Source organism: Sus scrofa, chromosome 8, assembly GCF_054392235.1.
Source record: "Sus scrofa isolate SSC_HxYL_T2T_F1_AM1 chromosome 8, Sscrofa_HxYL_maternal_Yorkshire_Landrace_v2.0, whole genome shotgun sequence".
NCBI classification, from domain to species: Eukaryota; Metazoa; Chordata; class Mammalia; order Artiodactyla; family Suidae; genus Sus; species Sus scrofa.
Genome location: NC_139390.1, coordinates 125,466,294 through 125,491,288, shown reverse-complemented (window position 1 = coordinate 125,491,288; position 24,995 = coordinate 125,466,294). Strand labels below are relative to the sequence as shown.

The following is a 24,995-nucleotide window of genomic DNA, read 5'->3' as shown; positions in this document are numbered from 1 at the left end:
TGTCAGTTATAATTTTTTAAAAAAACTTTAATGGTTATCCTAGAGTTTGCAATATACATTTACAACTAATCCAAGTCCACTTTCAAATAACACTTTACCACTTCATAAGTAATATTATTACCTTATAATAAAATAATCCAATTTTTCCTTCCTATCCTTTATGTCATTGCTTTTATTTCATTTATATATAAGCATATATAAATAATTATATACATAAGCAAACATTACTGAATGCATTGTTGCTATTATTATTTTGAACAAACTGTTATCTTCTAGATCAATCACAAATATGAAAAGTATTTTTAAAATTTTACCTTCAGTTATTCCTTCTTCAATGCTTTCCCTTCTTTATATATATCTGAATTTTTGGTCTATATTATTTTTCCTCTCATTAAAGAACCTCTTTTAACTTTTCTTTCAGGCTGGTACACTAACAATAAATTATCTCAATATTTGTCTGTGAAAATCTCTATTTCTCCTTCAATTTTGAAAGATAATTTCACAGGGTACAGAATTCTGGATTAGTAGGTCTTTTTTTTTCTCCTCTCATACTTCACCTCTCATACTTTTCCTCTCATACTTTTTTTCCCTCTCATACTCATTTTTAACTCCATTCTCCTCTTGCTTGCATAGTTTCTAAGAATAAGTCAGGTATAGTTCTTATCTTTTGTTCCTCTATAGTTACTTTTTTCCCTCTAGCTTTTTCCCAATTTTGTTTATTTTTGATTTTCTGCAGTTTAGTAGATAATGTCACTAGACGTATTTTGGGGGCAGTTTTCCTACTTGGTATTCTCTGAGATTCCTGGATCTATGATTTTGTATCTGACATTACTTCAGGGAAATTCTCAGTTATTGTTGTTTGAAATATTTCTTCTGTTTCTTTCTTTCTTATACTTCTGGTATTCCCATTATTCATGTTATACTTTTTGTAGCTGTACCATGGTCCTTGGATATTCTGTCATGTCTTTTTCAATCTTTGTTTTCTTTGCTTTTCCGTTTTCAAGGATTCTATTGATATATCCTTTATCTCAGAAATTCTTTCCTCAGTCATGTCCAGTCCTTACTAACAAACCCATCAAAGGCAACCTTCATTTCTGTTTTTAATCTCTAGTACTTTTTTGGGATTTTTTTCTTAGGATTTCCATTGTTCTGCTTATATGGACCACTTGGTCTTGCATTCTGTCTACTTTAAACATTAGTACCCTTAGCATTTTAGTAAAAGTTGTTTTAAATTCCCGGTCTGATAATTCCAACATTGCCGCCATGTTTGATTCTGATATTTGCTCTGTCTCTTTAAATTGTGCTTTTTTGCCTTTCGGTATGCTTTGAAATTTTTCTAAATAACTATGCATAAAATACTCTGTGAAAGTCACTACTCTAAGATGGCCTTTAGTAATGGAGAGGAAGCTTTCTAGAGTCTTTTGATTAGGTCTCAGTCCTATAGTGAGCCTGTGCTTCTGGACTGTGAACCTCTTAAAAGTTTCTCCCCTTAGTGAGAGAAGATTTGTTGCTATGGGCTACAGTTGGGCTTTCTCTTCCTCTGGTCAGTTAGATTCTGCTAATATCCCAGTAGGTTAACTTGTTTCCCCTGAGGGCAAGCCTCTTAAAGAGTATTCTGGAGTTAAAATGTTTTCATTTCTACTAAAGGCTGAGGGCATTTTCCCCAGTATTTGGTATGGGAATCTAGTTAAGCCTCTAGAGGTAAATCTCAAAATAATGTGTTCCACCCACCTTTTGGCTGAATTCCCCTGGAATTTTTAACTCTTAGACTCATCTTCACTGAGTGTTTAGCAATTTGTCAGTTACAGTTCAGGTTTCTCTACCCTGGTACTGGTTTCTGGGGGCAGTTTCCACTCCCAAGTCTCTGCTCTGATAAGCTGAGACTCTGTGTTCACCTGCCTGTCTCTCCAGCCTTAGGGGCAGCAGTTTGTGCTGTGTCTACCCCTCTCTTAAGAACCAGAGAGGAGTTGCTTTTAGTCTTTTCAGCTTTTTGTTTGTTAGGATGAAGTGGTGACTTTCAAAGCTCCTTAAATGTGGAATCTGAAACAGGAAGTTCTAATTTTACTAAAATGGGAACCTGTGAAATTGACAACTTTGTAACTTGATTTTTTTCATTTATATTATAGATTTGTTCCTTCATGTTGAATATTCTTTGATGAAATTTTAATTAGTGACAATGTCTTTTATTACATTACGTATTTTTATCTGGTCCTTTATTCTTAGATTGCTCTCAATTTTCTGCATTATAAACTGTGCTTCTGTGAACATTCATAGAAGTAAATCTTTTGTACATCCATGTTTATGTCCTCAAGGCAAAGAAAATAGCTCTCATTAACCTGTGGTATTCATCAATACCACAGGTGAATTATCAGGAAACATTCTAGATAATACTGCAGTGGAACAACTTATACCTTTTAAGATGCATTAAATAGTTTTCTTGTTCTTTCATCAATTCACAAAGTGATAGAGACAATTGTATACAATCTTTCACTGTTTGTGGGTATGTGTGTTGGGGGGAGAGGGGAAAGGAGGGGGAGAAGTATACAGGGAGAAAGACTGCTTTTGGAAGTGTTTTAAATTGTTAGAGAAATAAAGGCTGTTTTTCATTTCATTTCAAGCAAGACCTAGTACTGAGAGAACCTTGAAATCCTAAGTGCTTTTATGTTTTTATTCTGAAACTTTTATAAGACAGAAAAAAACAAAACAAGAAACTCTCCTCCTTAGATATGGCGTGAAGACAGCTCCTCTCCAGAGGACGTCACTTTTGTTAGTCTGTTTTTCTGATAAAATTACCTGTGTGAAACTGGTGACTTCACTTTTTGGATGTAATGAGGCCAAAATTCTTGCCATCTTCATCTGTATTGCTTTTGACTTTTCTTCCTTTTTTTATCCTGTCAATTTTCTTTTTCCAGAGACCACTAGGAACACACATGTCTTTGAACATTTTTTTTTTCCTAGTTGCAATGAAGAGAAGGCCACCATGGAGAACCAATGGGCATCTCAATAAGATTGTATTAAGAAAAGAATTATTGTAGGATTTAGGGTTGTGTTAAGTTATTTGAGGAAGAGTTCAAGGAAGCAGGGCTTTGCTATATTTTGCTTGCTACCAAAAGTAGGTATGATTTTATGATGTGGTGTATTCATTACTCTCATTGAGAAACAGCATGACCAACTATCCCAGTATGCTTGAAACCAAAGAGGTTTCTGGAACACAGCATTTTCAGCACCCAGACCAAAAAACTCCCAGGCAAACTGCAAGCAGTTGGTTACCTTACCTGGAAGGCAAGAGAAATAAAGTGAATCTGAGGCTGGAAATGGTAAAGAAGCAATATTACTCACAGGAACCAGGATTTGGAATGTTTGGTTATTTTTGTGGTTTGGACAATATTCATGTTTTTGCAAGGACTCAGACATGATTACCAAGTGGTCTGATCTCTGACTTAATACATCCTGGTGACAGAGTGGCCTTGTTGGATGGCAAAGCTCTTGAGACTGTTGATGTGCAATAGGAGAACAGGAAGCCACCTCCTAGTGACACTAGGGCCTTCACGCAATATCAGGCCAGTTTCTAGCTGTCAGGAACTGCTTTCCTTTATTCCTCTTCTCTTCTTTGAGGATTTGAGGGGTGCTTTTGTGGTTGGCCTTGGACAACTTGTGAGAGCCTTGGTTTTGGTCATACTGGTTCTGTGCCTTAATTAGACATGTTGGGCTTCGAACCAATGAGTAATAAAAATACTATCCATCTCTCTTAACACAACTCCTCTTTGCTTCAACAGAGAAAAATGTTTTAATGATTGAAACCAAATACTAAATTACTGTTATTTTTTTAAAAAAATAAAGTACTTTTCTCCCTTCTTTGAGATTCAAAATTCACATTAGCATATTTTAGTATTCTTAGTAATACTGCCAAAAAGAAACCCAACTTATTTAATATAGGACACTTTTTTTACAGAATACATTAAGATTTTGATGAACATTAATATTTTCACCATTAAGCTAATATTTCATAGAAATACTAGTTTTTTTAGTATTGTCTTTAGTATTTAGTATTTAGATTGTCTCCTAGTTATGGTTTTTGTTTTTAAAAATTAGAAAAATATGTAAAGGGTAAATAATTGCTCTGATTTATATTGTTCTGATTTTATTTTATTTTATTTTGGTCTTTTTGTCTTTTTAGGGCCGCACCTGTGGCATATGGAGGTTCCCAGGCAAGGGGTCCAGTTGGAGCTGGAGCTGCCAGCCTACACCACAGCCACAGCAACTCAGGATCTGAGCCACATCTGCGACCTACACCATGGCTCACGGCAACATCGGATTCTTAACCCACTGAGCAAGGCCAGGGATTGAACCTGCATCCTCATGGATGCTTAGTTGGGTTCACTAATCACTTAACCATGATGGGAATTTCATAAATTGTTCTGATTTTAAATGAGTAAATTTTCTTAATATAGTCATTGAAAGGAGATAGTTTCATGTTTTGCAGATTTACTGTTTTAATGTTAAGTGAAAATATTAAATGGTGATTGGATTTTTTTGGGGGGGAACGTTTAACTAGTGGATGAACATATTATGTTGTTGGTTTAGTTTGGTAGCTAAGTTTATAATGCTCAATTATGAAGCATTATTTTAGTTATTAAACATTGATTCAACTATTTTAGCTGCCTTAAACTCAGTTTGGTTGTGCCGTACATTGATTAAATAGATTATTCAGCAACTGGTCTTTATAATGATGGAGGAAATAATATGGACTTAGCGATATTATAATCTACATTCATGAACTTTCTTCTAGATTATGAAGACTACCTGGAGATCATTACTCCAGAAGACATAAGAGTGAAACATTCTGGGGAAATAAGTGAGAAGAAGGAAATGGAAGAATCGTCAGAAGCTTCAAGAAGCACCATACCACAGGCAGTGGTGCTTCCTGCTGAAATCCCATGTGAGGTTAGTGAAGCTGCCTTGTTATGTAAGTGACTGCATTGTTTTAATGGATACTGTATTTGACTAGAGTGTAACTAACACTAGAAGCTCCAGCATAGAGGCATTTTTGTCTGCTTTGTTCGTGGCTTTGTCTTCAGAATCCAGAACCATGTCTGGCAGTTAGTAGGTATTTGATATGTATTTGTTGAATAATAGACTATTGAAACATACATGAAAACTTAATTTTATTAAATGCTATTTTATATGTTACAAACAGATTTACAGTTATTTTATATACATGTATATGTGTGTGTGTGTGTGTGTGTGTGTGTGTGTGTGTATCAAGCTATTTAAAAGAAAATTGGATTCATATTAACCAGATCAAGGGTTTTATTTTCGTAAAGGGAAATACGTCTTTGAATAGGATTTAAAAATACTTACTTTTTAGGACCCCCAGTTTTTCAATGATAAAACATGTATCAAAGGCATACATTATGAAGTGGAATTTTCATTAGAGCTAGAACTGGCCTTTTTGGAAATAAAGGTATAATGTCAGGAGGAGTGGATTTCTCAGAAAGTTACTCTATGAATATGTATTGCTGATGTTTCTTCCTCCTAAGTCTTTATTGGACTGAACCACCAAAATATGCCTATTGCTAGAGCATGAGCAGAAACTTGGGCTATACGATTTCCAGACAATAAGAAGATGCTGGTGCTCAGTGCCCCTGGTGTGCTTGAGCAGGAAAAGCCAAAGATAGAGAAGCTTGAGAGATGCATGAAAGGGGCCTTCAGGTAGAAGCCAGTGGATTTACGTGATAGGACCTTTACAGGTCTGCTTACTGGGAGGCATTTTTAGGGAGAGAATGCCCTAAAACTGATGCTACCAGAAGTCCCGGGAGAAGCTCAACATTCTGTTAGAGGGAACCAAGACAGAATCAGGCAAAGAAAAATCACAGCCTATTTAAGGAAGGGAGATCAGGCCAAACACTCTGAACCAGTGGCTCGTATTGAGTCAGAAATAGTGGAAGAAACAGAAATAAATAGAAGAGACTATAATAAAAGAGAAATGAGAACTATTTTCAAGAAGGTAAAGTCAAAGCAAGAAAAGAAAAGAAAAGAAAAAACCCTCTGGAACTAAAAATTGGTCATCAAGGATTATGCAAGGAATCTCAATAGCTGCTTTTAAAAATATCTGCAAGAGTAAAATTTGAACAATATAAAACCTTTCCATTATTAAATTTGCAGAGAAATCAAAATCCGGAAATTAAACCCCATTGTCCCCTAGGAAGACATGGCTCACTCAGATGGCTGGGTAGGGTCAGAGTTCTTTCAGTAGCTCTTTCAGTGATTGTGGGCTATCTTTTACTGATGTGGATATAATTCTTTCAGACCCTCTGAAGTTAAATTATTTCAACTCCAAATCTCTCTTGGGCACCCCGCTTTTTAAACAGTCCGACAAGTTGAAAGATCATATAAGATTATTTTAGCACCAGCCCTACACTGTTAAAAAAAAAAAAATGGAAATCCTTGGACCAAAAATTGTCATCCTAGTCAAAATCCTGTGTACTTAGAACCTAGATCTTTGTACAGTCTGACTCCATGTGCCAATTTCCCAACGCCACAGGCAAGATCATTTGTATCCAAATGAGTGAAAAAAATCATGTTTCAGGTTTGCTAAGATTAACATTCAGTCTGTGCCAGTTGTCTGAAAGCACAACCTTTCAACTTATTCATTTCTGAGAAGTCTTCAAGTTACCGGATAAAGAGAGACCACTTAAAGAGGCCTCCTCTCCCTGGAAGTGATACTTGAGACTCCCCTGCCGTTGTACAAAATCTAGAAATGTGCAAGACTCAAGACTGTCCTTGCCAGTTACCAGGTCGTATTTGAGATATACTTCCTTTGCACCCAGTAGCTTCAAGAATCTGTGAATTTCCCATTACAGTTTTTTTTTTTTTCCCAGCACGCCAGTGCTGAGTTGACTGGTATCATCTAAGGGCATACTCTTCATTTTCTCTGATGAACAGGGAGTTAATTTAAATCTGTCCTGCTGCCTCTTGAATTGCTTGGGTCTGCGCACCTTCCTCTGGAGAAATGCTCTCCTCATTCCCTCTGCTCTGGAGAATCAGTGTTAAATGGTTTAACTGAGGCAGCAGGAAAGGCTGCCACTCTTTTGGACCCTAGGAGCCTGGCAACGTTGATGCCTCTGCCTTGTCATCTTTCCCAGCTTTGTTCCTTGCCATGGGTATCAGATTTTTCTGGACCTTGAAAATCTTCTGCTAGCTTGAAAACAGCAGAAAAAAATTTTTTCTTTAACAGTTTTGTTCAAGCAATAGTGGAGATGTGCCTCCAGAGTTCTGTTTATATAAGTATTCCCTGTCTTTTTAAGAAATACCTAAATGAGTTTTAACAGTTTAAATCTGCTGCTTATTTGGGCCTCCTACTTCTTCTAGGATTAGCAACCTTTGTTCTATTTTAGTATTTGTCAAGCTTTTTGTTGTTCTTATGGGCCAAGTTGTTTGTTTCTCTAGCACATTTCTCTTGATTTTGTTTTGTAGGGTAATTGATCATGAGAAATTTGAAATCAGTGAATTCTAAGTCTGCCAAACACATCCATTGTTCAAATGAATCTTATTCAATTTGGTCCCTGATGAATACTCCACTTGGGAGGCATTCTTCCACTGGAATAACATCTAAACCAGAACTAGACCTGATCTATTACATGCTAGCTTCCTTTCCCTTTCTGTGTATTTACTCCAAAATCCTAATTTCGTTCATTTCTCAGGCAGAACCTCAGAGCAGTGGTTCTCATCTGGGGGTGATTTGGCCCCCTTGCCCTGGGAGATATTTGCAAAGTGTGCAGACAGATTTGTTGTCATAACTGGGGGGTTGCTATTGGCAGATGGTAGGGGGTAGAAGCCAGGGGTGCTGCTAAACATCCTCCAGTGCACAGCAGTCCCCACGGCAATGACTTCTCTGGTGCAAAAACATCAAGAGTGCCAGGGTTAAATCCTGCCCCAGAGAAGAGGAAATACATTCATGGCCCTTAGTAATAGGTCACCTTCGAGTCACCTAATAATGGTGTCAAGGAGGCAGTTGTCTTCTTCAGAGTCTTGTCTGCAGTCCAGCCCATTGTTTTGTGATCTCTTGCTAGAGCCACGTCATCTGCAGGCAGTGATGCAGTCACTAGATTTTTTAAAAAATGAATTTGACCTGAAACCTTAAAAGGGAGCCTATAAATGCTCTCCTCAGTGGTCCTCTCGGATGCCTCCTGCCTCTCCTGATATTTCTGTGAGCCCAGTCACAGATTCAGTAATGGCCTCTGTATTGCTTCTTCAGTGACACCACCCTAAAGTGCAGGTAAGAGTGAGCTCATTTTTTCTATCTTGTTTAATCCGTGTAGGCAGGGCATCAGTATGTCATTTCCTCCTCTTTTTGGTAGAATCTGCTGCACTTCTCAGCTTTTTTCCACTCAATACCTTGTACTTACTTTAGTATAATTAACTAATATTTCTTTATGTTTATATTATTCTCCCACTGCTTGTGTTCTGATAAGATTGAAGTATGTTTTTAAAAGGAGTCTGGTCACTTGTTGATTTCTTGAGCAAATTTAATTCCGAAAGTTTAATATAACCACAAAAAGCCCTTTTAAGAGGCTTTATCAGCATTTGGATCTAAACTCATTTCTCTGATTTTTTTTTTCTATCTGTATCTAGAACATGGCATACTCCCTAATAAATAGCTTCATCTTATTTGACCTTCCCCAATATATAGCTCTGTGACGGCAACCATAATAGGTCTCCAAACCCTAATCCACACAGACCACAGATTATATAACCAAAGAATCTAGAGAACCTCTGAGGATCTATGGGAAGGGGTGTGACTCTTAGAAGGGCCCATGGGCAAGCTACAGAAACCTCAGAGAGAACCCCCTGCCCATTCATTCCATGGCACTGAATGCAGTTTAAAACAATATATAAGAGCTAGCAGCATTGGCCACTTATTTTTAACACCAAATCACACACTAATTCTTGGTTACTCAGCTTAAATTAAAAGTCTGATTCTGTGATTTAATTGCAAAATAGAGTAAAAGCAGCAAAAGGTTATTGTATGTATCAGTGCCTAAAAAGTCTATGTTGTAAAGTATTACCCCTTTGGTAGCAAGGCTTTACAATGACAAAAAGATGTTGTTGTTGTTTTTTTCTCCCGTTAACCAATTGCTAACTAAGCTGCATTATAGGATTACTAGGGGAGGTTTTAAAAAGTAATTATGTCTGACTCCTACCCCCAGAGATTCATATGTTAATAGTCTGAGTTATGGCCTGGACATTGGGAGTTTTAAAAGCTTCCCAGGTGATTCTGCAGGTGAGAATTAGCAGCCAAATTTGGAACCACTGCCATCACCTAATCGTTGCCCTGCTGTCATGGGTCAGATCAGGGAGAGCTGCAGGAATCTGCACAGTGCTGGCTTAATAAGGCTCGTATGCACCTGTGCTTGTAGAGCTAATGCCTATTAGTTATGAATATATGAAAAGAGCCATTGGTCTGTGTACACAAGTCATAGGGAGCTTATATTATCCATGAGGCTCAAAATCCTTTGTTTCCTGTGCTTAATGATTCATTAAAGCCTAAAGACAATCTTGAAACTCCACCATCCTTGTGTTGCATTGCAGACAGAGCTCCAGCCCTTTTGTTGAGGTGTCGAGGTCTATGACCAGCGCAGCAAATGTTTAGAGTTTGGAAGTGATCATTAATAACTTTTTCTCTCTATATATGCTCAGAACCAAATAAGGGTTAAACAGAAGAGTCAGAAAGATTGAGAGAAAATTAGCAGCTTCATAACGGATAAAACTAAATTTAAGACCATTTGATTGTCCTAATATTTCCTCTATTGAATTAAATGTCCCCATGTAACTAGATCTTTAATTAAGATGTCCATGATAATTATGGACAGGGCTGGATGAGCCTAGGCCTTCCCTCTTGGAGCAGCCCCCTCCAGGCATGGAGATATAGGAAGCAGATGAAGCTATGAGTCCTGAGGGGGTGACTGAGTAGATCTGGGGATGCCCCATATTAAAAATGTCATATTTTTATAGACTTATTCCATCTGAATTTAAAAATATATACAGATGGCCTCTTACGTACCTAATTCTTGCAAGATGCCACAATGATATGAAAAAATAAAAGTACCTTCAGGATGTTTAAAATCCACCTGGGAACCAAGATATAGACATGAAAAACTAATTAAGAGTACACATACACACTCCTGTATACAATAGATGACTAATGAGAACCTACCATATAGCACAAGAAAATCTACTCAATAGTTTGTAATAACCTATATGGGAGAAAAGAATAGATATAAACACATGCATGACTGATTCACTTTGCTGTACACCTGAAACTAATACAACAGTGTACATCAACTATACTCCAGTAAAATTAAATTTAAAAGAATAAAGAGCAGAGGACATGGCTTAGAAAGGGTTGACTAAAGAGTACATGAAATGCCTTATGATTCCTTTGGAAGTTGCGACACTCTTCACAGGCCCAAGTTGCAGGGGGGACTTGTGGAGCTCTCAGAACCCGAGTTGGACCTTAGTGGAGAGGATGTGTATGAGAGATGAAGGGAGAGAAGGAACTCAAGGGCCAACATTATGTTCAAACAGGGACGGCTACCTAATTAGCAGGGCCCAGTGCAAAATGAAAAGGCAGGGACCCCGATCAAATTACGAAGCATTTCAGCCTGCTACAGCAGAACATTAAGACAAATGCAGGGCCCTTCCAAGGGTGGGGCCAGTGCAACTACTGAGATTACGTGCCCATGAAGCTGGTCCTGGGTACAAAGGAGGTGTCAGTACCTCCCTGGGTGTAGTCAGTTTGCTTGTCTTTTGTTAAGAACTCTTCTCTGCAAATGGATGAATGGTGGAGTCCTGTCCTTTTAGGGGAGACTCTAAAGCCTACAAAGCAGCCTGTGTGAGCACTCATGAACAAGAATGAGTGTGCTAAATAAACACTGGGAGAGAATGCTCAGGCTTACTGAGTTTGGAAGATGAGAAGTCAAAGTTAAACATGAAGGGAGATACACAGGGAAGAGAGCTCTGAAGAAGATTGAAGCCAAGGATTTGGGGGGCTTGGGCAAAGTAAAATGGGAAGTCATTAAATCTTCAAAATAAGATGACAGATATGAGCAATAGAGGAACTAAAGAAGTGAGCTGGAAGTGAGGTCCTGTGAAGAGGAGAAGGCAGACCTGAGGATAAGGAGGGGCTCCCATTCTGACCTCAGGACTCAGATGATGCCAGGCGTGGGGAGACACAAGCAAAGAAACAGGGAAGCATGTCCACCATGTTGGATGTGAGGCCAGAGAAATAGGTGGAATTGTGGGATCTTTTCTCCACATGCAATTTAATTGGTATGGAGAAATTTAGTTCAAAATATCCTGTGGGGAGTTCCCCTTGTGCTCAGTAGTAATAAACCTGATGAGTATCCATGAGGATGCAGGTTTGATCCCTGGGTTAAGGATCCTGAGTTGCTGTGAGCTGCATTGTAGATCTCAGACATGGCTCGGATCCTTTGTTGCTATGGCTGTGGCATAGGCCTGCAGCTGCAGCTCCAGTTCAACCCCTAGCCTAGGAACTTCCATATGCTGAGGGTTCGGCCCCCCAAAATAACAAAAAATTTAAAATCCTGTAGACAAATATTTGGTAACACTAAACTCCTGGGAAAAGTGCCTGAAGGAGACTGTGTGTCAGCTGAAATGATTTTGTAACATCATCATATTGGTAGAAACTCTTTAATGCTCGGGTACAGAGCATTAAAATATATTTTTATTGGTGGGTGATTTATCCTTAGGGAGATAACACTTAAATATAAGAGAACTTTGAAACGATTGACTTTTGGGTAAAAATGATTTTATTAGAGTATAAAAATGAAGCTTCTGGTTGTTTTGTAAAGAACTGAAATTTAGTTTGATTTGATATTTTAAAAATTACGGTTGATTTACAACATTCTGTCAATTTCTGCTATACAGCAAAGTAACTTAGTTTATAAACATATATGTTTATCTATACATATATGCATTCTTTTTCTCACATTATCCTCCATCATGTTCCATCAAAAGTGATTAGATATAATTTCCTGTGCTATATAGCAGGATCTCGTTGCTTATCCACTCCAAATGCTATAGTTTGCACCTACCAACTCCATAGTCCCAGTCCATCCCACTCCCTCCCCCTCCTCCTTGGCAACCACATTCTGTTCTCCACGTCCGTGAGTTTCTTTCTTTTATGTAGATAGTTTCATTTGTGCCATATATTAGATTCCAGATATAAATGATATCATATGGTGTTTGTCTTTCTTTTTCTGACTTACTTCACTTAGTATGAGAGTCTCTAGTTCCATCCATGTTTCTGCAAATGGTGTTGTTTTGTTCTTTTTAATGGCTGAATAGTATTCCATTGTGTATATATACCACATCTTCTTAATCCAGTCATTTGTCAGTGGACATTTAGGTTGTTTCCATGTCTTGGCTATTGTGAATAGTGCTGCAATGAACATACAGGTGCATGTATCTTTTTCAAGGAAATTTTTGTTCAGATTATATGTCCAGGACTGGGATTGCTGGATCATATATGATGGTTCTATACTTAGTTTTCTGAGGTACCTCCATACTGTCTTCCATAGAGGTTGTACCAATTTACTTTCCCACCAATGGTGTAGGAGGATTCCCTTTTCTGCACATCCTCTCCAGCATTTGTTATTTGCAGCCTTATTAACGATAGCCATTCTGACCATTGTGAGGTGGTACCTCATTGTAATTTTGATTTCCCTTCAAAAGCCTTTGAATGGTGATATCTAAGATAATAAAAAAATATATTTCATTTTATTTATTTTGAAGGGTTAAACAGCAAAAGATAAAGAATGGTACAGGTTTTGAATTTGGATAGTTTTGATCAACTTTCAGAAAATTCTATTAGTTACCCTGTTCGTGAAAGAGAGAAATAATATTCTTCCATTTTGGTTTTGGTGTGTGTGTGTGTATGTGTGTCATATGTTTTGGTTAGGATTAAAGGAAATGGCTTTATATTAAAAATGCTTAGCATAATTTGTAGTATAAAATAGATGCTCAATAAATATTTATTCTTTCCTTTTCTCTGTATTAATTACGATCTTCTTAACCCTTACTTTCTTTCTGGATTGTTTTCCAAAAGGTTTTCAATAATCTTTTTTATCTTACATACATAGATTTAGTGTTTCTACCTTAATAAAATCTTGAAACTTTTAGGTTTATAACCTTTAGTCAACTCAATAGCCTTCACTGGATACTCATCATGAATAAAGATTAATCAGAGAATCTCCATCAGGTAAGATGAAAACTACAGTTGATCCTTGAACAAAAGGGATTTTGAACTGCATGCATTAGCTTATACACAGATTTTTAAAAAAATAGCAAACGGCCCAGTACAGTGTGATTTGCAGCTGGTCGAGCCTTCAGACACTGCTGTGGTGGAGGGCCTGCTATACACAGATTCTCCACTGTGTGGAGGGTTGGTTCTCCTGACACACTGTTCAAGGGTCAACTGTATTAGACATTTAAAACAACTCATCATATTTAAATTATCAGAGATCTTAAAGCTAAGCTTGTTCAGTCATTTATAGATAAAGACACCAGGTTCTAGAAAGCTGAAGGAAGGGGATTTGGGGGGAAAAAAAGGATTTGTTTAGCCGTTGAATTACAGTGCTCATAACCCTCAAAGAACCTCACACGCGGGGATGAGGTAAGAGGAAAGGGAGCAGCTGTGTCCTCATTGTCTTTTTAGTTGCAAAATGTGGTGTTGGGGAAAAAATTGAGAATTCCATAGACATCAAGTTGATAAAGTGTGAGAATCACCTTTACACATTTCCGAATATGGCTGAAAATACAGCCACGATGAAGACATATAATTACCACATGCGACCTTTATCACTAGTAAATGTACTGGGTTCCTTGGTTAATGAAAACTTTTCAAATGACTCATTGGGTTATATTTTTCATCTTATAGAATCCTGGTGAAATATTTGTTATTTTAAGAGATGAAGTAATTGGCGATACTGTGGAGGTTGAATTTACGTCAAGTAGTAAATGCATTAGAACACGGCCAGCTCTGTGGAATAAGACAGTCTGGTGGATGAAAGCTTTAGGTAAGAATTTTTTTATGCTTTAATAATTATAAAACATCATTATCTTGAGCTTCTTTCAATAAATTTATGGTAAATGGTTTCACTTCCCTACAGAAACTAATATTGTTCTGCAGGTGTTTCCTGTGTTGAGCTTTCACATACCCAAGTTTCTTCTTATTAATCTGGATTCACAAAAGCACGGATGTGTAAATTATGAGAAATGAGGTTGTCTACTATGTGGTGAAATGACAGCCGGTAACATCACATATTTTTAACTGTGTCAGCAGACAGCACTTTAATGTAAGTCAGCTATTAAATATGGAACTAAAATTATCGGCTTTCTTGTAACAGAATTAGCAGACATTTATTTTGTATTTTTTCTTTCTTTCTTTTTTTCTTTCTTTTTTTTTTTTTTTTTGCGATGCCCCCAGTATATTTTTGATCATTTTGGAAAGTGTAGTTCTTTTTCACTCTTTTATCATCATGATGCCATTTCTATATACAGTCTTCACGCTTTTCCTTATTTAATTTATGAACCTAATCATTATTATTCCAATTTCGATTCAACATGATAAATTGTACCAGATTGAAAATTCCAGATGGAATAGCCACACTTATGATAATTGTACTGAAATCAAAATCTAATGTATTAATTTCTGCATGTTTTGATATAAATGTAGGACTTTTACTTGGTGTTTGAGTTTATGATGTCCCTTTACAATCAGAGAATAAAATTACTTTGGTAAACTTTATAAATGTGAACTTCAGAAAATATTTTAAAGTACAAAGATATTCAATCTTATTATGAATTTAGAGATGCAGTAAAAATATTTAAAATTAAGAGTATTCAAATGCATCCTGAGCTGTTTTGTTTTCTTTTTAGAATGCAGTTATTATGAAATTCATTTACAAAATAAATACAAACCTTTTCTCTTATGTTAAGTATGTGTCACTTCTATGGATTTCCTTGCACAGTTTAGGTCACAGTTGGTTTATAGAAAGGAAAGACTCTATACCAAGTATTTATAAACATTTAAACACTTCTTCCTATCACGGACAGGTATATGTAGAAGTGAGATGAGAAAGAATTCTGTCTTTTTAATTTTTTTTTCAGAGCCACTTGCTTTCTTATGCCACATTTTAAAATGATTTAATAAACAATAATTTCTACCTAATAAGTTTAGAAGTTAAACTAAATCTAGTTAGATTAAAATCAATACAGAAAAATCAATATTGCAAATTAAGAAGTACTTAGGTAAAATTTCCAAAATAGCAAATCAAAATGTCAAATAAAATTTTTTGCAGTAAGATTTTAGGTTCAGTTTTCCTAATAGCTAAGATTAGTGCAAAAAATAAAATGTCTAAGTTCACATGTTTTTCAGAAAAGCAGAAAACTATTATTCCATATTTTTCCAGATATGCAAAACCATAATAGTATCTATGTGGTTGAACAGCAAATCATTTGTAATAAAATTAAACAAGTAAAGAAAAACAAGCCATTACTTACTAGCTATGCTAATTAAACCTCTTCAACTCTTTTTTGCAACTGGTGTATTCACTAAGTTAATGACAGATTTTCTTACAAAATACTGGCTGCTATGTAGCAAGCTATAGGGTATTTCCATGAATACATATGGGAATAAAGATAAGACATGCCTCAGCAGAAATGGCCCCAGAGTCCTACTGCCGCATGGCACTGTTTCTTGAAATTTTCTGAACCCTAGCAAGAACTCCATGATCCAGTACTTATTCATAAATACATAATGAAAACAAAAGTTTTAAAAGCAGTATTTAGATTAATGGCTTCAGCCCTTACATGATATAAAGAGCTTGAAATTCACCACTCCCATTCTTACAACAAGAGAAGGCTGAACAGACTGAAAATGAATGGCTTTTCTTGAACTCTTTGGGGAACTAAGGTTCTAGGGCAAACAACCATCCCCAAATCTGGACATTTTGGTAGGTTTTCGTTTGTTTTTTGTTTTTTGTTTGTTTGTTTGTTTGTTTTTTGAGGGCTGTACCTAAGGCATGTGGAGGTTCCCAGGCTAGGGGTCTAATCAGAGCTGTAGCTCCGGGCCTACGCCAGAGCCACAGCAATGCAGAATCCAAGCTGCATCTGTGACCTACACCACAGCTCACAGGCAATGCCGGATCCTTAACCTACTAAGCAAGGCCAGGGATTGAACCTGCAACCTCATGGTTCCTAGTCGGATTTGTTTCTGCTGCGCCACAACAGGAACTCCCATTTTGGTAGTTTGAAATCAGGTGGGAGTATTTACACCACAGAAATTGGTAACGACTATAAATCAGTGCCTTTTTTTTTTTTTTTCATTCCAAGGGATAATTTATCAGCACACCATTGAGATAAAGAAATGAAAAAGGCCTCATTAAACTAAGGTTTCTAGAAGACGATCTGCTGCTATCTCCTTAGCCAGAACTTAATCCCAAGACCATGTCTAGCTAAAGGAAGAATAGAAAATCTAGTCTTCTCAGTTGAATAGCAATGTGCCTAGCAAAGATTAAAATCAGAATTCTGTTTCTGAAAGGAAGAAGAAATATTGGGGTGAGCAACTAATATTCTCTGTTAGAGAAGGGTACCAATACCCCTCTAAGATCAACTATAATTCTTTACTTCTTTGGAGCCCTTCTCTTGGCCATTATAAGTCAAAGTGCATGTGTGTGTGGTAATGGACTTTCATCGTTGAAGCATATCATATACTCTGAGGTCTTCTTACAGTTCTCTAAACTCTCAGATTTTTCTCTGCTCAACCCAACATTATGCCATATCAATGTTCTTTTTAACTATATATTCCTTTTTAACTTGGTAACAATTCAGAGAAAAACAAAGTTATATTAAAGTACACTTATGGTGACCTGTGAAGAAATCCTCCAATGCTCTTTTTTCTAAATGGTATCCTTCTCTTCTGACTCACTTCCACATCTTTATCTGACGTTTTCATTTCACAAAATATCCTATAATTTTGCCTTCTTCTCATTCTTTCAGCTATGGAGATTGATAAACTCATAATTACTTTGTTTTCTAAAAACCACACCTTCCCAGGGGTGTCCACAGGTTTGTGTTTGACCGGGACTGTTTTGTATTAAAGGAATTTGAAGTTACTATAGTCCCAGCTTATGCCAAAACTTTAAAGAAATACATATGAAGGCTTTAAACTAGAGATATTAACTAATTATAACTCAGAAGTAAGAGGGCATTCCTCTGGTACCTGCCTCTCAGGCAGAAAAATATTTTACACAGCAGGGGGATGACCAATTAAAAGTTGAAAGGGAGTTCCCATCGTGGCGCAGTGGTTAACGAATCCGACTAGGAACCATGAGGTTGCGGGTTCGGTCCCTGCCCTTGCTCAGTGGGTCAACGATCTGGCGTTGCCATGAACTGTGGTGTAGGTTGCAGACTCGGCTCGGATCCAGCGTTGCCGTGGCTCTGGCGTAGGCCGGTGGCTGCAGCTCCGATTCAACCCCTAGCCTGGGAACCTCCATATGCCTCGGGAGCGGCCCAAAGATATAGCAAAAAGACAAAAATAAATAAATAAATAAAAGTTGAAAGGACTGTAAAATTTATCCACAAAGGTATAGAATCTCTTTATTAATTAGGAAACTATGTTCTGTATAATGTAAATTATAACTTCACATTTCATTAATAGAGCAAGAAAAATACTTTAGGATGTGCTAAGTATTATGTTGAACATGCTTAGAAAAATAGCAACTGTTAAGAAATTTTTCTAAATATCTTAACCATGAAAATGATTTTTACATATATTAAATTGATAATAATTTTTAGGCATGGCTAAAGTTTTGAAACCACCAATATTTATTTAATAATAAACTTCTAATCAAAAGAGTTATGTTGATTTCAGTTCCCACGGAAACTTTAGGTGGGTTCATTTAAGGTTTACCAGGTTATAAAGGGCTAAAAATGGTTAATAAAGGAGGACAGTTTCTCAGACAAAGGAAAACAGAAAGCAAAAATCTCCTAAATTAATGGATTTGTGAAGTATGTATTTTTATGGAAATAGTGAATATATTTCTGATTATTCAGAAATACCTTTGGGTTATATGTCCCATAAATTAGTTTGTCCCTCACCTGGAAAGACAGATCACTTAAATCATGGTGACGGGGAGGGTTGACAGAGTCTCTTGAATGGCTTAGAACTTCAGATTTGAAATTTTAATAGAACTCCTTTTTAACCACTGCTCCTCTGTAATTGTACTTTATTGTCTTTCTGGGTCTGATGCAGGTAAAGAATTCCATGTGTTCCTTTCATGATAAGCCTTTTTTTCTCTTCGTAACTGACCCTTATACCCTTTTTTGGTTTGATGATCTTGACCTATATTTGTGTGTACTTCAAATGTTAACTCTCACTTACCTACTTTGTCTAGATAGTAATAGCAGGATTCACTTTCCCTCCCTTCTGAGTCTTTGAATTAATTGGTTTTTCTTCTTACTGAAGAGCTGTAAAATGTAGATAGTGACTACAGTTCAAGTAAAATAATGCTCAAGCAGTACAGGGTACTGGTCAAGAAAAAGCCAGTTTAATAGTGCCTTGTAAAAGACAGTCTCCCAACCAACCAGAGGATTCCATAAGAATCCTTCTTGCTATATAGGTAGAAACAGTAATTGGATCTTGATGTAATAAGTTGCATTCACTAGATATGAAAGTGTATACAGCAAAGACAGTACTTCAAATGGTATGTCCTTAGAGGATTACTCTAAAATCAATATCATCAATATCATTATTGATAGATCTAATGATAGAAATTTGAGTCAACTAATGCCTCAAGATATCAGGAATAAACTGGTTCATTCTCATGTTAAATTCTAAGGAAATTAGAATTTTTAAGTATTTTACATCGAAGAACTACCCAGCAAACATTCTCACTGTTACGTCTTGTATTTTATCACCTTTCTTTCAGAAGGTTAGCACCTCATTGTAAAACTCTTAATCTCTTTTCTGATAAACAAAATTGATATTTTCTTTCAAAATCATCTTTATGAAATCTACCAAAATTGATTTCATCTCACACCGGTACCTCCAGGACCCTCGCTACCATACGTACAGAACTGTAACTGATGAGAGGTACTTGACAACTTTCAGGGGGTTTTGAGCTTTCTCTTACAGTCTCTGTAGACACTTACTTTTGGGAGAGAGAACTTTTCTACATATATTCTCTTTGTTGGTTAAATGTTTAGTCAAGCAACATGAAAGGAAGAAGGCTTGGCTTCTTGATCATGTTAAATTTAAGATTGTTATGTTGGCTTTAAATTTCCCTGAACAATATCATAAGAGCTTCTATAACCTCTTCAGGAGAAAAAGTCAAATTGAATGCTTAAACCTTAAGGACATTTAAATATTCAGTGTTTCATCAGGTGGCTTTGGTCTTGTACCTAATGCCTTATTCCAAACCCCAGATGTTTGGGTGACAGGTTTCCAGGAGAAATTGGGAAATCTCTTTGTTGCAAGGAGTGAAAGTTTTAAAAAGTGTGTTCTGCAAATGAATTTAAAGAGCTAAGTTTTGTTTACTTTTGTTACAATAAAACACAGTAACTTTTCCATTGAAATGATTCTTTAGTGTTTTTTTTTGTGGAGAGCACAATAGTCTTAGGAACTTCAACTTTGCTGGGTATGTTACCACAGAGTTTATAATTCTCTGTTATCAGTTGCTTTGAACAAGTTGTTCACAAAAAGACTTTGGATGAAGGGAGGGTGTAAATAGTTTTAAATAGCACGGGTTGCCTTCTAAGGGTTTTGCCTTGTAATTAATTGATTACAAGTCCTTTAATTTCAGTTAATGCTACTCTTTCTTTCTCCAAACCATTTTAAGAAACGTCCATGTAAACAATGGGAACTTTCTTCCTCAGATTAATGACAAATACCTACCTTTTAATGAATGACATTACTGTTTTAACCTCTAAAGTGTTACATGGAGATGATTATAGATTACTCCAAAAAATGGAGGTTAGAAGGTAGGGAGAAAGAGTTAGTGCTTTGCTCTTATTATAATTTAGCACAGTTTTTTTTTTTTAAATGACTCTGGATTATGTAAATTTTTTTATATAATGATTTTTATTTTTTTCCATTATAGCTGGTTTACAGTGCTCTGTCACTTTTCTACTGTACAGCATGGTGACCCAGTTACACGTACATGTATACATTCTTTTTTCTCACATTATTTCTGTTTTGTGGTTTCTAACTACTAAGGATAAAAATGTGCTAAAAGTTAGTAAAATTATTATGAATTCTTAAAGCCTCCCTTCACAGTCTCTAAAACATATAATAGTATGAACCATGCATTTGTATACTCAGCTCCCAACTCTCATTTGTGTTTTATAAGATTTTCCTGCTGGCTCTGTCAATGTCCATGTCTTCTGTGATGGAGTCATCAAGGCCACAGCAGAAATTAAATACTATACAGCAGCAAAGGCTATGGAATCCCTATTGGGAGCAGCAGGTCCAGGAGATGGTGTGTGCCAGGTAAGTTGATCTTTCCATGAAGCTGGTAATAAGCTAAAATGCTAATGCAAGTTAAACGAATGTATGCTTTGGTAAGAGTCTGAATTTTGGTTGAATAAGAATGGATTACTGGAGCTCCCATTGGTGGCTCAGTGGAAACGAATCCAACTAGTATCCATGAGGATGCAGATTTGATCCCTGGCCTCATGTATGTTAAGGATCTGGCATTGCCCTGAGCTGTGGTATAGGTTGCAGACATGGCTCGGATCTGGCGTTGCTGTGGCTGTGGCTCTGATTCAACCCCTAGCTTGGGACCTTCAAAAAAAAATGAATTACTGATCAATGCGAAAGGAAGAAACTGACCTCTGTGGTGCAGAGATGTAGAGGAATTAGTTTGTGTAGGTCAAATCATCCCTGAAAATGTCACTGGGAGACAGTTATCCATTACAAAATGCCTGTTGTGGTGGGCTCATTTTAAGCTGTTGCAGAACCAACAAAAAGACAAAAGGATTTAAAAAGACTCTTTAAAAAAAAAATGAGTCTCCTCTTCATCCAGATGTGGGCAATACAAGATAAAAGAAACTTTGAGGTTAAGGAGTCAGACAGACCAAGAATACCACCAAAAAGGGAATGTGTGGTGTTAACCAAGAAATTGTTATTTTCACGAGGAAATTTCCAAGCTACGTGTATGATTTCCTTAGTGTCATTTATCACTATTGTCTGATAATGAAACCTATTGCTTTAAATTAACCATGTTTATTTAGAATTCCAGGAGTTCCCATTGTGGCTCAGTAGTTAATGAATCTGACTAGGAACCATGAGGTTGCAGGTTCGATCCCTGGCCTTGCTCAGTGGGTTAAGGATCCGGTGTTGCTATGAGCTGTGGTGTGGGTCGCAGACTCGGCTTGGATCCCACGTTGCTGTGGCTCTGGCGTAGGCCGACAGCTACAGCTCCAATTGGACCCCTGGCCTGGGAACCTCCATATGCCGTGGGAGCAGCCCTAGAAAAGGCAAAAAGACAAAAAAAAAAAAAAAAAATCCAGAAAGGCTAAACTTTTCTGGGAACTATGTGGAGGTATTTTCAGGTTTTTTCTTAGTGTGACAAAGTATCAACTCAGTGGCGATGGCTGGATGAGGGAGGACTTTCTAGTCCTCTCCAAGGCCTGGGTTGGGACATTTTCCAGGGAACAGTGGATAATGTGAGTGCCCTGCCCTCAGGGACTTAGAATGGAACAATTGCATTTTGATTAATCTTAAGCCATTAGTTAATTTCTGCATTTTTTTTTTTGTTTATGTTACCTGAGCCAGTTTCGGTAGAGAGAAAGCTTGCCTAATATGGAACCTTTACCCTTTATGTGCTTATTCCATGACATTTTCAGATTTTCAGAGTGAAGGGAATGCCATTTCTTTTACTAGCTACTTGATAATTAGAATCATAAGCTTGCCTAATGTCCTTGTTTTTTGTTTGTTTGTTTTGTTTGTTTTCTTTTTCTCGGGAAGGAGGAAGGTAGAATAGAGTTGAGGCAAAGAAAGTCAAATTGAACATGCAGTCTTCAGATTTACCACAAAACACTCCATTAAACTTGTAACAAAACCAAAGATAGTGATGTTGACAGGTGGTTGTGAAGCCTTATTGTTTAAACTAGTTTGGAATTGGAGGCTTTGTTATTTATTTTGTGTGACACATTTTTCTATTAGAGTTCTCCTTCATGAATGATATGTTTTAGAACAATGGAAAAGGTAAAAATGTCTTAGAAAAGGAGGACACAGTAAAATACCATTTGTCAAACTGAGGAGTCTGAGGACATTTGACAAAATGTCTATATTATAATTGCAAAGCAAGAACAAAAGTAATAGCTTGAAATACAGATTGTTACATTTTCCTGTGACACATCTACTTTATCCTCTACTTTAAAAACTTTATTCATTACAAAAAGACTAATAAAAGTGATATATTGCATTCAGTATTCAGTAAGCACAGAAGTAAAGTAGTCCCCCAAACACATTTTTGTGTTGGTTTTGCTTGGGGTAGAAGAAAATAAATCTTCTGTACCGAAAATTAAATGTAATTTATGACTCTTGGACAGCTTTTCAGGATGTTGTAATATGCAAGTCATGATTTTGTCTGCAGTTTTGAATGAATAGAGACTTTCTTGGCATAGTTTTCATTTCTTTAATTTCATTTGTTTTAGCTAGCACAATCATTTCTTAAAGTTTTTTATTAAAGTATAGTTGATTTGCAATGTCCTGTCAATTTCTGCTGTACATTGAAGTGACCCAGTCATATGTATATATGCATAATTTGGTTTTTAGATAACTAGAAAATGCTATTTCATTTTTACCCTCAGTGTCAGAAATGAGAGGTAAGGATGAGTTTCTCCCCTCCATTAAACCCTGGTGCCTAGTGAGAGGAAGAAGGTTGGGCAGTCACAGCTTGCATCAGGCTTTTACTGTCAGAAAAGAGCCACTTTAAACCTGAGGTTTGAGTCCTGAGAGGTAAAGTTATTCTAAGTTGGTGACAGCAGGCTACTGTTTGGTAAGAGTCATTAAGAGATTAGGTTTACCGTATACAATTTAAGATAGGGTTAGAAGTTTTGCTGTTGTCATGAGGGGACGTAGATGTCCTGTGGAATTAGATCAAACAAATTCTGCAATTGAGATCTCAGACCAGACCAGGCTATCCCATCACCATCCTGACAGAAGGAAAAGACTGCAGTTCAGTCAGTCTCCATCACGTCTTGGACCAGGAGTGATATGGGATTCTTCTCATCCACTGGCATCTGAACCCATGACTTATTCCTACCATGAGTTCCCAGAGATAGTGAACTTCACCCTTGATGAAAGAGGAGCTGCAGGGACACAAGGAACCTTGGTGTGTTTTAGGGTTACTTGCCTCTCTTTGTTGGCATTGATTGTTTTCTTGTGACATTTAGCTTTGCCCTCATCTAAGTTGCATTTTAAAAGTTGTATAAAAAGCTGTGCTTTTCCTCTCCAGCATACAACATTTTGGGAATTATTCTTTTAATGGGCTTCTCTACTGCTTTAATTGGGAAGTTTGGATATTTTGCAAATAGTCCACTGAACATCTCTATTCAAAGAACAGAGTACAATGTAATTTTATTCACATGTTATTGTGTATTTGTAAGGACATATACAAGCAGATGTCAGGGTTTTTTTTAAAAAAATATTCTACCCACTTAGCTGAAATAGCATGCTATAAGAGTTATCCTGAGTTTTCTGTAAATTGTAATGGTAGATGTATTTAATCCTTAAAATTAAAGGGATATCCTATAATCATTTAAACGCAATTGGACATTTAATAACATGAATATTCCATAAATTTGAGAAAATGAACAATAGTGAGAAATCTGTAGATTTTACTTTTCAATAATCCTCAAATTTTTAATGAGATTTTCTATAGCTCTTTCTTTTTTTCTTTTTTTTGGGGGGGGGGGCTTTTTAGGGCCACACGCATGGCCTATGCAAGTTCCCAGTCTAGGGATTGAATCAGAGCTGCAGCTCCCGGCCTACACCACAGCCACAGAAACACAGGACTCGAGCCGTGTCTGCAACCTACACCATGGCTCACAGCAATACCGGATCCTTAACCTGAGCAAGGCCAGGAATTGAACCTGCATCCTTATAGATACTAGTCAGGTTCATTATCGCTGAGCCACAATAGGAACTCCCTCTATTATCATTTAAATAGGAGGGAATGTAGCAAAATGACCATTCTGTGGATTTTAGTATATAAATGATGAGAAATTTGGGTTTTCTTAGTTATTTTTAATGATGTCTATTAGATTTTTTAAGACTTCACCTAAACCATCTTAATTATCTGTTTCCTAAATCATTTCATCTTTTTTGGATTGATACTAAGCCCCAGCACATAGCTTCATAGAGGTACAATTTCCAGAGCATCAACTAGAACAGTGAGAGCATCAAATGAAAAAATCAAAAGCCTGATTTGAGAAGATAATTAGAATTCAAGTGCTAGTGTTAGAAAAACTGGTAACTCCTATTTAACTGCAATAATTAAAACCTTTGAATCTTCCATCTTACAAAAGTGTCTAAGGGCCACAATAGAGTCAACTTTGTATAGGAACAGTATAAAAATCAACTTAGGTCAGAGTGCCAAAATAACAGCAATTATTGATCAAAGCATTAGGATCCTATTAAAAGAATTTTTAAAATGGTAAATAATTTTTATTAGTCATATTTCTTATTGGTAAAAAGGTACCTTTGTGTTGCATGTATTTATCATCTTAAATGTTTTACTTTATACCTATTGTAATCCTATTTTAGGTACACTTCATTTCCAATTTTTATTAAGTTGTATAAGATTATTCAATCTTTGGTTTACTGCTTGCAAATATTTAATATAGCGTGAAGCCAGATGAGGTTGGGGTGAGGGAAGGTATGGACGAAGGGAACCCTCATATCA

General features: G+C 36.6%; 1 protein-coding gene across 7 annotated transcripts in view; it reads left to right on the top strand.

Annotated features, from left to right (window-relative positions):
- BANK1 (B cell scaffold protein with ankyrin repeats 1) overlaps positions 1-24,995 on the top strand; it is a 546,413-nt gene that overhangs the window by 321,262 nt on the left and 200,156 nt on the right. For all 7 annotated transcript variants that reach the window (XR_014813316.1, XR_014813317.1, XR_014813318.1 and 4 more), the window contains 3 exons: positions 4,790-4,944; positions 13,961-14,099; positions 20,433-20,572. Coding sequence is in view for 4 of the 7 variants with exons in the window: in XM_084973318.1 (XP_084829444.1) it covers positions 4,790-4,944; positions 13,961-14,099; positions 20,433-20,572 (434 nt within the window). In the remaining 3 variants the exon portion in view is untranslated. The remainder of the gene's footprint in view (positions 1-4,789; positions 4,945-13,960; positions 14,100-20,432; positions 20,573-24,995) is intronic.